The 18,030-nt window shown below is 45.2% G+C and overlaps 1 protein-coding gene across 1 annotated transcript in view; it reads right to left on the bottom strand.

The window, feature by feature from the left end:
- Positions 1-2,941: 2,941 nt before the first annotated feature.
- SUCLG2 (succinate-CoA ligase GDP-forming subunit beta) overlaps positions 2,942-18,030 on the bottom strand; it is a 130,273-nt gene continuing 115,184 nt past the window's right edge. The window contains exon 11 of the mRNA XM_032971474.2: positions 2,942-6,309. Within this exon, the coding sequence (XP_032827365.1) occupies positions 6,200-6,309 (110 nt within the window). The 3' untranslated portion in view covers positions 2,942-6,199. The remainder of the gene's footprint in view (positions 6,310-18,030) is intronic.

Here is an 18,030-nt window from a genome sequence, read left to right as displayed (position 1 = left end):
TATGTAAACTCCTTGGTCAAGGCGCTCTGCTCCCCCCACGCAGCTTAAAAGACGCTGCCAAGCTTGGCAGTGTTCACTAAAGCGCTGTCTTCCCGACAGTTCTGTCTCTTCACCTGAGGAAGGCTACTTTGTGTTGTGGCCGTGAGAATTTTATTTTATTGCGTTTTATTTTTCTAAAATAAGTTCAACATATTGTAGAACCCCTATTAACGACGGTAAATGGTTCCATGAAACCGGTTAAGAGATTTCGTCGTTAAGCGAGTAGACGTTTCCGCTTCAAAGCGCATCATGACACCGAATGTAAACAATGCCCCCAAACGCTCATGAATGGACGTCGCTGATTGGCCGAGGCCTGGTCAGACCAATTTGGAGCCCGCCGATTGGCCGAAATTGGCGGTCGCGTGCTCGTCGTCAGCCCCGTCGTTAACAGGGGATTGGTCGGTAAGCGAACACGCTGGGCTCTATGGAGGCCCCGTCAAGCGATTCGGGGCCGTCGATATATGACGTCACGCGATTTTGAACGATTTGTGACCCCGCCCCCTCGTCACACGGCATCACAAAATCAGACCCCTCCTCAAATGACGTCACAAAGCTCTGCCCCCCCCCCCCACCAAAAAATAAAACATGCTTCAAATCGCTTTAAACTATTGTCATTGCAGTGCGTATTTCATGTGGCGCTGCACTCTGATGTTGTAGGAGAAAAGCATTTATTAAAAAGCCTATTTAATTAAGTAGAACGTGTTGTCTGTATTTATTTAAAGTTGCGCTTTTTGATGTGACGTCACATTTCTCAACCCACCCCCCCCCACCCCCTAGGAGCGTGACGTCATTTACGGACGGCCCCTTAGTCGTTCACAGGGCGTGGTGATTAAACGGGGTTCTCATCGACACCGACACATACGAGGCAAGAGGCAGCAGCAGCATGAGCATCCAACGCCGGTTTTGCGTCGTCGAATCGCAACAAAAAAAAACCCGTTTCGTCCCGTCAATCCATCACCCGGCTCAATTTTTTTTTGTTTAACCACGGGATCAAAATTCAGTTAATGCAAAGGTGCGGAACAGCACTGAAAGGACGACGAAAGTGTCGGCTTGGCCTTAACGCGGGCCCCCCCCTCCCACACACACAGCGGGTCTTGGTTACGGGGGGGGGGGGGGCAATGACGCTCTTGTCCCCCCCCCTCCCACACCTCTTTGCCAGCGGCACAGTTGGAGGTGGTCTTGACCACAGCGGGTTTCACTTCGCGAGCTCCACTCTCAACAGTTTGCCTGCCTATCAGTGTTTTATTTCCCGCGAGATGATAATCGAATGGATTTTTCTCGAGCTCCCCCCCCCCCCCCCCCATTAATGTGCGTTCGCGGGCGGACGTGGAAACTGGCGAGCGATAAGGGGCCGTCCATAAATGACGTCACGCACCTGGGGGGTGGGGGGGATCAGACATTTGTGACGATGTGTGACGACGGGGGGGTTGAGAAATGTGACGTCACAGAAATGTGCAACTTTAAATATAAACACGTTCTGCTTAATTAAATATACATTTTTTTATAAATGTTTTCTCCTACAACATCAGCGCCACATTAAGTACGCACTACAATGACAATAGTTTAAAGCGATTTGAAGCATGTTTTATTTGGGGGGTGGGGTGTGCAGCGCTGTGACGTCATATTTGTGGGGGGTCTGACTTTTTGTGACGCCGTGTGACGAGGTGGGGGGGGGTCAAAAATCGTCCAAAATCGCGTGACGTCATTTATGGACGGCCCCTAAAGACGACGTAAAAAAAAATCCTGTAGCTCCAGAAAGACTGCATTCACCTGCACGAAGTTATTGGTTACTGTGCCTTGAATAATAGAATGGTGGCAACAAAGCTTGTGCTGTTTGGATTCACTTAGCTTCAATGGCAGATTAGCGATTCCTTTCCCGTAATTTTCCAATCTTCAGTTTCACGAACACATTCGAGTGAATGCATTATATAAAAAGGTCGCACTCGTAACACAACAAAGTGCTTGCCACAAACGAATGATTTCGTCAGCAAGGTACTGAACTCTGGTCATCCTCGCAGCAGCAGCAGCGGCTTTTGGCTAACCATCGAACCGCATCGCGCGCTTTCAGGTGCGCTTCTGCGGCCGTCTGGAACGCTCTTTCCTTCCGATATTAGGAAGCCACTGGAGCTACGCACTTTTAAATCATCGTCTAGATTGACAAACTTGTTTCTTTCGAACTGCTTTAGTTTCTTGGCCTTTCCCAGCATCTCCGATTAGCACGGTCGGCTGCGTACGGCACGAAAGAAGTTCAATGTGCACAACATTCACGCCGCCGTTCCATAGTTTGTCGTTGTTATTCCACGTCCAGATGAATACCTCATAAACGAGATAACGACAGCACGCCCTCGTGGTGAAACGGGTAGCGGCACTGGGCTTACTACAATTCACGAGTCGGCGATTCGACTTCCCGGCGCGGCAGCTCAAACGGTGCCAATTTCTTAAATCCCCGCCGCCAATGTCCACACCGGGAGGACGAGCGCACGACCACCGGGAGTTGATGACCTGCAGGTCAGTGCGGTAAAGTAAAGCGTGGGTTACTACCATAGATGGAGTTTGGTGGGGTGGGGGGGGGGGTCACGGGTGGGGGGCAATGCCCTCCCCCCAAACTTAATATAAATACAAATATTCTAATTATATGCATCCGCGATTGTTGAGAGAGACAAAGTGAACCCCCACCCCCAATATATAAGTCAAACTCCGCCGATGGACTTAATCCTACCACTTGTAAGACGTCTGTTCAATGCGGAAGAGTAGGCCAATACACCATCGAGAAAAAAAAATCTGTCTTGGGATGCCCTTCTGGAGAACAGTTCCTTATTATTTGGGTCTTACCTTTCGTGTTTGACCCTTGTGAAGAGACCAGCCACAGACAAATAAATTAGGTCACAGCAAAACGGTGATCTCTTTTTCCATACACATTTTTTCTTACTGTTTTAATATTTTTCTTGGGCGAAAGACAACCGCTTTTTTTTCCCCAACCAAAACCCAATAACTGAAATCCAATAAGTGAAAATAATGAATACAGATTGACAGAGTAACGTTAATTACCTATTATGTATGTAAGTGGTTAGCAACCAAAATCAATACTACTCAAAAAACGTTAGGTGATTTGTGGTTTAAACTGATTAGGACGTTTCACATTGTAAAAATAATGCGTGTTTCATGGAAGAGAGCATACATATACAACGCGAGCCATTTGTTAAGCAAACACTATAATCTTTTGACACTGAATAAAGCATTACAATTTTTAGAATGATTAAAGCTGTGGCAATTCATTCAATTGCATTGAAACCACATATTAAAGCCTTAACAATGGCACACATTTCTCAAGATTGTGATGCAAATGTTTGATCATTGTAATAATGCATTAACAGCCAGCTCGCACGCTGGCTCCCAAACTACGCAACGTTCCGACACTAAACGATTTACCACGCGTTAATTCAAGTCAGACGACGAAAAGATATAAGAATCACATTAAAATCCTTCTGTTTAAAAATACACACGCACCCCCCCCCGCCCCCACCTGGGAATGTGTTCAAGGTTTGCCAGAAAGAATGGCTATTTGGGTTGCACCTTGTGAAACATGAGCACGAGTCTGAGATCAAGAGTTCGAACCCAGTTACAGCACCATCATCATCGTCGTTCACACGCGCAGGACACCGTGTTACACTGCAACAAAGCAATTGAAACATACCCACAGCGGCTAATTTAAAGACTTTCTTTTCAAGTCCAGAATTCCCTATGCTGGAAACACGTGCATCCCAACGGATCTTCCCGTCCAATTTTTACATTTTCAATTCCAAGATAATAATTCAAATTTGTACACAGTGCTAATGGAATGCTAGGTAATAATGAGCACAGTTTTACATTTAATTTCTGGGGTTGCAGGGGGCGTGCATATATTACATCTCTATATGGGACTTGCAAAATAAACACTTGTTCCACAAAACGTAAAGGCATTTCTGACATCTGTATGCAGAAGGCAGCTTGGGAATGATATGCCGTGAAATTAGTAGGGTGGTGCGACGGGACTCGGATCAAAAGGAATGAGCAACATTCTCACTCTCAAGATTACCCACAGTTGCCCACGTGAAGAGTTAGATTGTTCACAATTTCCTTAGAGAGAGGAAAAAAAATCATTAGCAGACCATTACATTTCAGATTAATGGCAAGCAATTTGTAATTTATTAAAGGACGCAAAACGTTCTGTGTATGATATATAGTCCAGAAATTTTTTAACAAATTTTTTTTCCCCTTTTCGCGTGCAAGCGACACATAAAAAAGGCACTTTTGGAGGACAAGTTTTTTTTTTTTATGAAGAGCAATTGCATTCATCAAGTTATCTCATTCATCACGAATGAAAACAACAAAAAAAGGAGTAATGAGGACCACCACACTGCTGGACAATCTAAAAGTGTCCCTGGTCGTGGTCAGGAGCCTCTGCCCAGCCCTTATGACGCAATGCCACCTTCGCAACATTGCCGAGGCTTCAGTAATCATAAAATTAATTTTGCAATGTATTAGAGATTAGAGTTAAAGTTTTGGTCCTGTTAAGGCAATCAACATTGTGCTCGGAGAGCAAGCTGTCCAATATTTTAACTTGATGCATTTACAAATAAAACGTGACGTTAAACAGCCAATAAGCCGCAATGTTACCGACTATTTATTGCCTTACAGATCTTCACAGGCAACTGGCTTTCAATTAGACATCATTCAACAGCTCTAAAATAAACACAGGCATCAATCAACATGTTAGCGCTGTAATGTGTGCCCCGCAGAGCGAGTCTAATGCATGCCAATTTAAATGTAAAATTATATCCAAACTGCCGAGTGACCTTGAACGTAGCATACGAAGACTTTTTTTTTTAATGTCATTATATCAGCTTCCTTTTGGGCTCTCACGTGCAACACTTAACGTCAGGTTTTTTGTGTGTTCACCACAGTGCATTGCTTTCTACAAACACATTTCAAAATGCAGTGTTCATATTGTACAGAATAGTACGTACATTATTCTTGTTTTATTTTATCTGCATCGCTCCAATGCTTCATAAATCCCGCTGCCTCTGTCCACCTAGGAACATAAATGGCTCCACCACAGTTCAGACGTCATGTCTGGTGCAGTAACATGTGGGGTACTCCCTCTCCCACCTTTTCCTACAGACCCTCTTAGAATGGCTCTCGCTAAGAGCGTTGTATCATGAAGGCACTTCCACCAACAGTGGGGGTAAAGCAAGACAATCCAAGCCTGCACCTTTTACGCTCTCCTTACCTCAATGACGACGGCTCGCAATAATGGCTAGACACACTGGAAGCACTGTGTTATGACAAACGCTTAGGCGACACAACGTAAAAGCAGAGAGACGGATAAGAGATTCGTACGTGCAAATCACGACGGCTCTCGCTAGTTTTCTAGTGCAAGTTAAGTGTTGGGACCGCCTGCCGGTCTCGTGATTGTTTGCTTCGCCTTTCAAAGGTTACACACAAGTCACTTCAAAAGTAAGCTGAAACATTTCTATCAGAGAAATCAACTTCTAGCTACGGTCCTTTATATAACCAGGCGGCAGCTCATGGAGATGAATCGTAACCTTTCTGCAACGGGGACCTGGTAAAAATGGAAGTTTGTAGCAATGCTGAGTGATATTAATTAAATTCGATATTCAGGTAGTTTAATACAGTTCGGTATTTGGACGACATCACCAGCCCACTACAGCCTACTTTTGCTGATTATAATCGACGGTATTTATTTTTCAGACATTGCACTTTGGTCATTTCACACGCACAATTATTTGGAAGCAACGGGAAATCAAACGATCAAAATTGTGCAAACTGGCTCAGCGGCAAGAAGTGTCGACCTTCATTCACTTTTCCAGCCGCTTACATTCACGTACATTTATTGAGAACCATTCTTCTTTGGCCGCTTAAAGATGTATATTAACATTGCTGCCGCGTGTATATATTTATTTGCTCACAGACTTCCACCTAAGATCCGAGACGCTCCCCCCCATCGTCAGTGAGAGTGAAGGCTGGAATAGGACGGCTGCATCTCTCTGGCCGAGGTTGAAGATTATCAAGAAGATTTCCTGGGCTCCCGAGGGGAAGAAGTTGTGGGGAAGGGGAGGTGGGTTGGGGGGGGGGGACACACAGCAGTACCCCCCACAAATTAAACGACGCACGCGACAGCTTTGCGAGCAGCATCGTCCAAATCGTTGGCGGCCATGATAGGCAGCCCGCTGTCCGCCAGAATCTTCTTGGCTTCATGAACGTTGGTTCCTGCGAGACACGCACACACACACACACACCAGAGCGCATAAGGGTCGCGTTCCCACTATTTTCGTTATTTTCTGAAAACTTTCGTTAACCTGAAACGCGGGAAGTGGATATGAAATTTCGGATGAGCCAACAAAAGTTGTTGTCACCATTGTCGTCTTGGGATTGGTCTGAAAATGTGATGTCACGGGAAATGTCACTTCCGTAAAGTAAATCGCACGCGTTTCCCACCGAAAGTGACATCAAGTGGTGCAAATAGTTCCTTAAATTAATAAATTATTATTCACGTATAAATTGTCTGAAAATTACGCCTAGATATGAAATTTCGGACAATCACATTTTTGTTGTTTTCAAATTACGTCATGTTATTCCGCGTTTTTTTTATTACGTCATGTTACTCCGCGTTTTTTTCAAATTACGTAATGTTACTCCGCGTTTTTTTCAAATTACGTCATGTTACTCCGCGTTTTTGCTGTCAAAAGTGCCGCCAAATCGCTGAAATTATTAAACACAAAACTAAATATCAAGAATTATTACACATTTTATTTTAAAGACATTAATTTCGTGAATGGCAGCTATTAAAATGTTATACATTTAAATCCAGAAATACAAATCTGGATTTGGGTCCTAAAAACCCAAAATTCTCACATCTGAAAAAATAAAATCCAAAACTTAATCCCGAGCGCACATTAAACTTCAGGCAGCGTGGAACGGAGTTGCGCGTGTTGTTGTTGCGACTGGGGAAACAAAGGCGGCCCCATTCTTGTGCCGTTCTGGGCCTTGATAGGGTGCTCGTGAACAGCACTTGCCCCAACAAAGTGTTACGGTTATGTGCGGGGAATCTTTGTCTTTCCCTTTATTGCCAGTGGCAATGGTGGCAGAGTTCGCTTCATGGAATGCAGCTTCCCGTGAAATAATTTGGGAGCCGTGAAAAACAAAACATTCAATGTCGTCCGTTGTTAGTTTTGTTTTGATTACCAGGCTCCTTGCATTGCCAACACACGCATTGTTTTACCATTATCTTGTTTTGCACAATTTTGATTGTAAGTTCGTTTTTTTATATATAATAAAGGAGCTTCCATTTAACTAACGCTCAGCCGCCATATATCCCAACCAAGGCTCGACAAGTCGACCGATACGTTGTATCTGCGTTTATTGGTCAGCTGGGGTTTTTCTCTCTCTCCCACACACACAAAAACCTCCTCCCGGCAATAAATTACCCGGGCACTACACAGGGTTAGGCGAGCGAGCTCCTCCTCACAACGCGAGCGTCCGATACGGTTAACGCGCGGTTTACGGTCGAGCCATCAATCACGCAATTTACCTCTCGCGGACGCGATCGGTGCGGTTTCCTCCTGAATAATCACGAGCGGCTCCTTTCCGACAAACATCTCCGTTAATAACAGCGATCGATAAGTTCTATAAAAAAAAAAAACTTTTTATTTTGTTTTACACCTATCCTTCCCTCAAGAAATAACGCTGACGGCGCTCAAAGGTATCTTCACCCACGCCTTGGTAGACTTCACGTCGAGGACTTCCCGCCCACAAGACAGATTTCTCGAAAGCCTCTCTTTCGTCTGGAACGATGGCAGTGGAAACTGAACAAGACGAACGTCTCGCCACCGATATCAAGCCACCGTGGTGCACTTCATTTGTGCACCTGCAACCCCCCCCCCCAATTTTTTTAAACAAAGTGGCAGGATGTCTTTTGTTTTCAATGCCTACGTAAATGTGCACGCATTCATGGGGGGGATATACATGTGTGTTTTCTACATGCCGCATGTGATGAAGCGAGTGAACAGATTCCTTGTCTGTATACATATTCGTATAATGGTCACCCTATATTTGTTTAATGGCTCTGTAACTTAACTGTTCTACGATCAGTCAAAAATTAATCCGCCTGAGCAGACTAATCCAACAGGGAATGCATTATTTAACACCGATTTATGTTTGTGCAATATTTTCGATTTCCCATTTGAGAGTTGTTCCCCTTTCCCCCCTGATTTCTTCAATGCTGTACTGCATTTGTTGTGAATGTCGTTTTGGTGACCGAAGTCACTCTTGCAAATGAGCCTAACCTGATCTCGTCAGATGCCACCCACCCGGATAAGCAATTATACTCGAATTGATACACTCAACTTCCAGCCTTAGCGGTGGCTACTAATATTCCGCAGGCGGCAAGGGAGGTGAGATTTAGCTGGTCTCGACAAATGAGACTATTGTGGTCTAGAACCCTCACCAGGTTTCAACAACTTAAACTCGAAAACTCCAATCGTCAAGACTCTCAGGGTTTACTCCTTTTCCCACGTTCCCATGACCACTGAACACCCGGACACCGGCCTGGTTCGTGAACCGATCAAGAGGGCTCTACGCGGGGTTCCCACGGCAACCCTGCGGAGTCCAAGCAGCGGGGTGTGTGTGTGTGTGTTGGCCGGCAATGGCATCTCCCGTATAGTTAAGCTTCGGGGTCGCACACTCAATTTATTTTTTGAACAAAAACAACACGCCCAAAAATATCGCAGACGGAGCAGAGATGTCGCATAAAAAATTTGGTTTATGTTGAAGTTGAAAGAAATGTCACTTTCCGCTACCCCAAGAGAGGGGGAGAGGGGGAGAGGGGGCGAGGGGAGTAGACGGGAAGAGCCAAGACCACGGGGTTGAAAACTTGAAGACAAGAAATTAACCGTGCCAAGTTGTGCCAATAATAACGGCTCGGGTTTGGTTTATAACGATTGTGCAAGCGCAGCATATGCACGCGTGTGTGTGTGTGTGGCTAAGACGATAAGGCTTCGGAGCCTGTCAAGCCTCCAACCCACACCATCTGCGTCTGTGTGGGTCCTAGGCCAAAAAACCCACTTAAATGTAGAGTGGAAATCTCGGTAAGCAATTTGAAAACCTACTCAAAGCCACGTGAGATGTAAAAACCCCCCCAAAAAATTAAGGCACTTGAGAAAATACACGATTATTTTTTTTTGTAATGTACTGTGTATCATTTTTTAAGGTGTCCCTTTAAAAAATAAAGTGACTTGCCATTTCAGTGGGATCTCACAAAGTTATAAATAGGCCCCTGTCTATCTTATAAAGAATTCTATAAAACTGTGTTCGTAAATCTCTGCATGCGTTTACACAGAAATCTGTTGACAATGTACCATTTCTTCAACAGCAGCACCGTCTGTTGATGCCATAAAAACTCACGTGCACCTATTCCAAACAATCACAAAACCTGCCAACATCCTCGGCAACTGGCATTAAACCATTTTAATTGTTTATTATTTTAGTTAATATTTATCTATTATTAACAATTTCTTCCTGCTTTTCAGATGACATTTAAAAATGGATTAATTTTTTTGTTACAAAACATTAACGAGTTTGTTTAGTTTTTTTTGTACACTAAACATTACCTGTAATCTTAAAGAAGAAAAAAAGTCCTAAATTCATTTAAAAAGAGAATTCATGCATTCATGTGGATGAAAGTCAGTTTTGAACATTTGTTAAAATAAATTAACTAACCACTATGTAATTTGTTAAAATAAATATAACTCTACGTGACGTGACTTTTGAGCCACTGTATAACTAATAAAGGAGACGGTGCATGGCAGGCGGAAGTGGAAGGCCTTGATAATGAAACTAAAATAGGGGCGGGGATTCCACAGCACGGACGGCTGGGGTGGAGGAGATGGTTTCATAGCTCGCGGGGCAGCAGAGCAGAACGAGCCAGATTGCAAAACCGAGACACACACAAACACAACAACCAATTACCTAACTGGATAACGACTCCCGAATCATAAAAAAATTATCAAATCTCTTGGAAGCAGACCTATTTCTAAGCTCCGCGTTTGAATGCAAATCACGTGCAAGAAAAACGTGCTCTCGTGGGAGATTTTGAAGAGCAAACCCCAAAGAACCCGGGACTAACATTCACGTTTCAAATCCAACGGAGAGACGCATCTCACGACTTGAAAAGAAAGAGTATACATGTACATATGCATGTTGAACTTCTTTCGCACCATACATAGCTAACCGTCCTAATTGGAGTATGCAACGTCAAAGGCGACGTGGGATTCGTGTAACGGTTAACTTTCGCTCCCTTCCACGACACCAGCGAGCATTCTGCGCCGGATTTCAAATGAGGAAATCGGAGAGGCCTCCAGAGCTTTGCGGTTTCTTCCACTGAGCCACCAGGCTGGCCGGTCACCTGTAAACTCCAAATTGAAGGCCTATATAGAGCGTGGGGGGTTATCTACGGGGGGGGGGGGGGGGGGAGCTTAAGTTATAAAATAATTTATGTCCAGCAAGGATAAAGCAATATCAAAGGTGCATTTCGTTCTGGCGGGACAAGGCATCCGAAATGAACTGTGCTTTCTCCTTGGGGGGGGGGGGGGCAGCCACATTTAATCAGCGCCGCGCTGGAACTCTCAGCAAAATTGTTGTTTGTGTGCGTGTGTGCGTGTGTGCGTGCGTGTGTGCGTGTGTGCGTGTGTGTGCGTGCGAGCGCGCTGGCCGGCGAGCGAGCGCGTGCGTGCGCACATACAAACGGCAAAACCGCTGCGACTCCAATTACATTGAATGGGTGTTTCATCACAAGACCTGGCGCGCCCTGCGGGGCACGGCTCTGCTGACCATTGCTTTAAGTGAGCGACGATGTTTTCATAAAGGAATATCCCACGCCGCCGCCGCCGCCGCCACCACCACCACAACCACCGCGTAACAAAACCGCTTGGAAAAGCCTCCTTTTGTTATTCTCGGCCCGTTCATGCGCGCCTTGGTTCGTATTGCCGGAAGGGGTGTGATGGGGGGGGGGGGTTTACACGCGATTATTTTTCTCGTAAAAAATGATTGGCCATTCAACATGACGGGAGTATTGCCATACTGGAGTACGTCACGGGATGCTGCTGTGAGTGGTGTAATGGGTTAGCACATGGGGCCTGAACTCCAGAGGTCCGCTGGATCTGTGTCCAGGCACAGCAGTTGAAATCCTCTGTCCAGCCCAAGTGTAAATGGGCACACGGCAGCGGGTCGATCGACAGGTCGCTTCCAAGATGTTTGGCCAGCAAGGAGGAGTTAGACAAAGGCACTCTAATAGGGGTTCTCTAAGAGTTCCCTGTAGGGGGATGCCCTTCTGGCAGCAGTGGCATGAGAAAGACATTGCAGGGCTGGACCCTCACCTTCGCTACACTACTGTTACGTTCACGATTGCGAATTATTTCAACAGTGTATTGTTGATAAAGATTGCGTACTTCAAATGTAGATGTTAATCGTTAGAGCGTAGATATCAATCATCCATAAAACGCAACAATTAGCGATGGACAAAGGAAAAACAAACGTAATTGCCAATTAGACAAAATTTACTTCTGGCTCTTCGCCGACATTATTTCACACGCAACGTTTAAGGTCTTAACATTTTAATGAGGCTTGACGTGACGGCAAATGAAAAAGGTCATTATTTAAATGTTGTTCAGCACCACATAATTGCATTCTCACAGGTGCATTAATGCAACTTGTTAAATGTATCACACTTTTACAGGAAAGACATGTGTTTTTTTTACAGTAAAGCAAATAAATATATTTCATCAATGAGGTTGACACATTGCATAGTAACAAAACACACATTTACCTAATTTACAATTAAAGTACAGAGCGTGTTCGTGTTTGATCAAAAATGAACAGATCCTCAACGTGACTCATTTAGCAACTCTTTCCACAAGCAACGACAATAAAGTGTGACTTTAATACGTTTATACTGTGTATATATGAGCACTACGTCAATCTACTGCCAGATGAAAGAAAACTGCACGTGCATTTCCAGCGACGGGCGTTGATTGACTATGCTTCAACACATTGGTCAGTGCAAAGGAGAGGGATTGGGGGGGGGAGATATCACTCGCCACTGACGTTAGATTGCTGGGTTCGTAGTGCACAAAGCGCTTACTATTGCGCCCCACTCAATTTTAATTCGGTGTTAACACCGCACGCGCTAGTGCTAGCTAGTTCACACCGCGCACACGTGTAAGGTGCTGTGTGTGCGTGTGCATATACTATATATATACACATACTCTGGGGTATGGTAGTGTAGCGGTTAGCGCATTGCGATCTCAATACCAGTAACGATTATCTCCACCGGTCCTGGGCCTCCCCTAGGTCGACTCATCCTCAAATGAGTATCTGGTGTGATATGTAAACATCGCCACTAGGGGAGACAAAGGCGGTCGGGCATGGTGTTGGCCACCCACCCCCTCGTGTGCCGTGCCAGTCTTCGTAGGTGCTCGCTAACAGCACTTGTCCCAAAAGAGGGGATCTTTGTCTTTGTATATACCGACTGATAAACAGAAAATTAGACACTCGGGCAGATTCATACAAGCGAGAGAAAGGCTCACTGCAAGGATTAATAAATGAACGCATAAAACGAAGTGTACATAAATGCAAAGGAATGTGCACAATGAAAGTCAGAGGCAGGTGATTTAGGGGAACCCCACGCCTCACATCTGAACAAACACCCCCGCCGCCACCCTCCTCAAATATTGTTATCTTCTTGAATTATTTAGCAGACCAATGGGGATTTTTCAGGCACATCCATCGAAAACAGGAAGCTGCACTCGTGTTTTCCAAGTTTAATAATCGGCTGCTTGGTGCTTTGGGGATGCATAAACAGCGGGGGAAGCTCATAAACAAGAGAATAATGGGAGGAAAAGGAGGAGGATGAGAAATAAATAAAATGAATACACAAAAAGAGAAATTCGAACAATTAACGAGATCTTTTTTGGGGGTTATTTTTCACGACGCAGAATTGGGAAGAAACGCGGCCGCTGCCTCTGCCGAGGCGAAGGCTCGCGACAACGAATGCCAAGTGGCGACTTGGACAAGACCCGGGATGAAATATTTCTTTCGACAAGGGCCATTGGCGGAGGGGAAGAGAGGGGGGGGGGTGGAAACGAGTGTTGAATATCGCCAGTCAAACGCAGGTCACGGCGAGCACGGAACAACCCCAAAGGAACGTCGTCTTGGCGGAAGGTCTCTTCGTCGACCTCTCTCACGCGTGTGCACCACACGACAGGGGGGCGGATTCACCGGTAGCAGATGCTCTCAATGTCCGTAACGATCCTTTGCTTTCAGATAACACGAATTTTGCCGGCTTTATTGTTTCCCTCCCCGCTCGAGATACGTTTTCGGGCGACTATTTTTGTAACAACGGAGACGTTTCCCCCCCCCCCGTCCCCCCCAATCGTCCTAAAATCCCGCAAAATAAAAAGGGTGGAGCCCTCGGCACAGGTGTTGGGCGGCCCCGTTGAATGTTGTGTATAAATGTTGTGTATGTATGTATGCATATCGAACTTCTTTCACACTGTACGTAGCCAACCGTGCTAATTGGAGGTGCGGGGGAAGGACAGAGTTTGTCAATCTAGATGATTTTAAAGTGCACAGCTCTCAAGTGGCTTCCTAATATCGGAAGCAAGAGCGTTCCAGACGGCCGCAGAAGCACATCTGAAACCGCGCGATGCGTTGGCCGTCTTTGTTCGATGGCTAGACAAAAGCCACCGATTGCTCCGCGGATGACTGGAGTTTGTGTGATGGTTTATGCGCGTTGATGAGGAGCAGCTGACGTGGTGGACACGCCGAGTGGCTATCAGGAAGTGCACGTGTGTGCCGAACGCTTTCAAGGGGGTGTGGGGGGCACAAGCGCCACCTGCCTGGGTCGGATCCGCCTCGCTCACTTGCACAATCGCTGTGCCCAGCTGGGACGGCAAAACTATTTTTAAACTAAACGATTTTTTTTTATTTTAGAAGATAAGGCCCCACTGAGCTATATAGCTCTTTTTCCGGAAGCAACCTGGCTATCACAAATGATAGCTCAACAAAGTGGCGTATCACGTGGAAATGTATAGCAGCCAAATACACTGAAGGCACGTTGATTCTAAATGTGGAGGGAAAAAAGCGGATGACCCAGAGAAAAATCCACACGACCACGGGGACAAATGCAAACTCCAAATAGAATGGCGTCAGCATTGGGATTGAACCCATGCCATCCTGCATATCAGGCGAGGTAGTTAACATCTCGTCAACGTTACAGGGTCACTGGCGAGGACTTTGCCAGTGACCCTGGAATGGCTACGTTAAATTTAAATCAAAGGCAATTCAAACTGAAATCATGAACAATGTGCCCATTTACCCCGTTTCACAGCAATGCACAAAATATATTAACGCAATCAAACAATGATGGGTGTTTTTGTATCTTTCAAAATTTCCAGTCTCCTATTAAACAAAAAATAATACTTTTATCTTAAGTATGTAAAAATGAACAGTGTTTCAGTGCTATTTATTTAATGTGACCATTTGCTATTAAGTCTCTCTACATGAGATGTGCAACTAAGGAAATCCATTCTACGATTCACAGCGTATATACGGTACTATAGCAGTTAGGACTAATATTCCTCGCTAAAAAGCCAGGGATAAATTAAGCACACGCATTATTTAAACTCCCCTCTTTATTTACTTATTGCATTGATGGCTATTTCTCAAAAGCTAAGCTTGCTTTAATAAGCACGGGATTTAATGAGTAAAGGTAAGGTGTTAAATACTGGGACATAACCAATTAAGTAATCACTACTCTGCTCCATTGTATAATGTTCAAAATTAATCCAGATACAAAATCCTCTTTCAAATGTATACATATATATATTTTAGCACTTTCGTTCTCTAACTGTGACATTGGCACCATGCCGTGCAATGACGTGTCCACTCAGCAGTGCCTCCTCTCCACCCCGTGTCTTAAGAGAATGACCCGTGGAAGAGATATCCTCAGAACTAATTCCAAGAACCCCTCCAAGCGACATTTTAATCAACAGGCTCGGGGGCAGGGGAATGGGGGCTGCATTGTTCCCCACGTTGCCTGCTGCAGATAAATGTTCTTCGTTTTTTTTTTTAAGCTGTATTTCAACAAATTGAAGTGCAGCCGTTGTGGTTACTGGGGATGACACCATTGATTCATTATTAACATCGACCATCGATTCAGTTTAATCACGGGTGACTGACCGGATTTGAACCCAGGTAAACTCCACGGCGCTGGTTCAGTGCTTTGACCTCTGAGCCACCTGGCCAATGCAAACGTCAATAAGATGCTAAGACAATTACGTTCTGCTTACACGCATACTGTGTATATGTATACATCTTTTACGAGGTTATCCCAGAGTGCAATAAATCACATGCTTTCCAGGAAGCTCATACACCGCGTAGTCAATATAGCGCGATGAATTATCGATGGTTTTCCATGGGTTGACATTAAATATGGAGCGTGCATGCTATCTTAGCGGTTGCCACTATCACGGAAGCACAGGTGAAATTCATGTTCATCTCTCGGCTGTGCGTACAATGAGCAAGATCAAGGCAGGGGTTGGAAATTCAACAGACTTATCCCAGTTGTGTGTTAGTGAAGTTCAGTTGAAAAGCTAAATGGGAAGAAAAAAAACAGCTTTACTTTGTGTGAATGACAGCGAGCCTGCCGTGGGAGTGTATCAAGAGACCGGCTTTCCTAAGTAATGAATGCACTCTCAACATATAAGCAGATTCCGAGTGTGACCCACTACTCATCTAGAAAAAGCAGGCCTTTTCATTGTTATCGTTATGTAACACGACGGGGGAACGGTGGCGCAGCGGTTAGCGCACTGCGTACAAAGCCGCTAACTTGAGGCAGCCACCACAGCATATGCGAGTGGACAAGTGATATCCAACACGCACTGACCACCACGGCGAAGTATGGTCAAACAACCCCCGTGACAGAAATGGCGTGGGTGGCCTTCATCCAGCAGTGGATTGGCAAAGAGGCTGTATGTACACACGCATTTCATTATTTTTTATAATTGCTATACCATACACCAACGCGTAATGCTGTGGACTTGTGCGCAAACAAAACAACGGTCATTCTCCCCTCTCCCTAAGTTACGAGTTAATACGCTGGCCGTAAAACAGCGGGACAATGAGGAGCTACATACAAAAAAAAGTCGGCAGCAGATATTAGATTACCACAGCAATTCCATCCAATTGTGGTTTTGTGGCCGCCTCCATCCATGAGAATGTATCTTACAGCCGAATTATATATATTGGTCCTCGGAGCTCTAAAGAGTAATAAATGAAGTTAACAAGGCAAAACTTGCAAACAAAATTGTGTCTCAGTGCAATGTATCCCCACCAATATCTCTCACCTCCCAGACGTCAAGCAGAACTTGCAAGTAATTATTGTATATAGGCATGCATGTGCTCGCCAGCTTGCTTGTGCATGAAGCCACGAGAGCTGTGCACTTTGAAATCATCAAGATTTAAAAGCTCATTTATTTAGAACTGCTGCTTTTTGCGTCTAGTACGTACAAACATGAATTATACACGGTCAAAACAAGGCGAGGCTCCAGCCCTGCAAGACCTTGCTCACGCCACTGCTAACGGCTGGTACCTCGCTAGAGTGAGCCCCCACGGAGCCACTATAGAGGGCATTGGTTTCGCACACTCCTCCACGCCTGCAAGACGACTTGGAAGGGGTGAGAGTACCCACACTTTACCTTACCACGCGCGACCTACCGATTGACTAACGCACGTACATTCTTGGTTCTTTCGGTAAAGTCACCACGTAGAAGGGAAACAATAAAATAATAAACATATAAAACAATAAAATGCTCACGCCGTTTCGACTGCAACACAGGCAATCATCATCAGGTGTGAAAACCACAGCAAGAAAATTTGAAAAAAGTGGCGGTTTTTTTTTACGTTAGCACCACGGAGAGCGATTTGGCGGACGAGTCCATCTATGTTCTTTGGCACCATACGTAGCCAACCGCGCTAATCGGAGGTGAGGGGGACGACGACGACAAACTAAACACAAAAAGTAGTTCTAGAGAAATAAGGTTGTCAATGATAACACAAATTTTGCCGGCTTTATTGTTGCCCTCCCCGCTGGAGATACGTTTTCGGGCGACTATTTTTGTAACAACGGAGACGTTTCCCCCCCCCCCCGTCCCCCCCAATCGTCCTAAAATCCCGCAAAATGAAAACTGTGGAGCCCTCGGCACAGGTGTCGGGCGGCCCTGTTGAATGTTGTGTATAAATGTTGTGTATGTATGCATGTTGAACTTCTTTCACACTGTACGTAGCCAACCATGCTTATTGGAGGTGTGGGTGGAGGACAACAAACTAAAGCAGTTCTAAATAAATGAGTTTGCCAATCTAGATCAGGGGTCACCAAACTTTTTTCACAGTGGGCCGGATAACTGAAAGAATGACGAGCACGGGCCGCATAATAAATAAATATTTCTGGAGCGTCGGACCTGTGATGACAGCTGGAAAATCTTTGGGGGCGGGAAAGATGCGTGTTTTGTGTGTGTTGCCAGGGAAACCATGGTAACGTCAGAGTGTAAGGCGGAGCTACCACGAGCCGGGGAAGTACTTGGGATGGTGCGAAATAAGCAAACATTACAATAAACAAGAACATCTAGATACAATAATTTAAAATTTAAAATAGTAAATTTAAGGAACACAGCAGTCAGGAGGTCTCCGCACGCGTGAAGATCTCCTAGTATTCTAAACATATTTAAATTTAAATTGTATCACAACGTCTCGTGTTCCATACGTTTTTATCAACCAAATTCAAGTACCGTCGGCGGGCCTGATGGACTGACGTCGCGGGCCGGATGCGGCCCGCGGGCCGTGGTTTGGTGACCCCTGATCTAGATGATGATTTAAAAG

The sequence above is a fragment of the Petromyzon marinus genome, chromosome 46 (genome assembly GCF_048934315.1).
Source record: "Petromyzon marinus isolate PM22_M1 ecotype Great Lakes invasive population chromosome 46, UKy_Petmar_22M1.pri1.0, whole genome shotgun sequence".
Classification (NCBI taxonomy): Eukaryota; Metazoa; Chordata; class Hyperoartia; order Petromyzontiformes; family Petromyzontidae; genus Petromyzon; species Petromyzon marinus.
The sequence above is the reverse complement of the archived record's forward strand: the minus strand, read 5'-3'. Positions and strand labels throughout refer to the sequence as shown.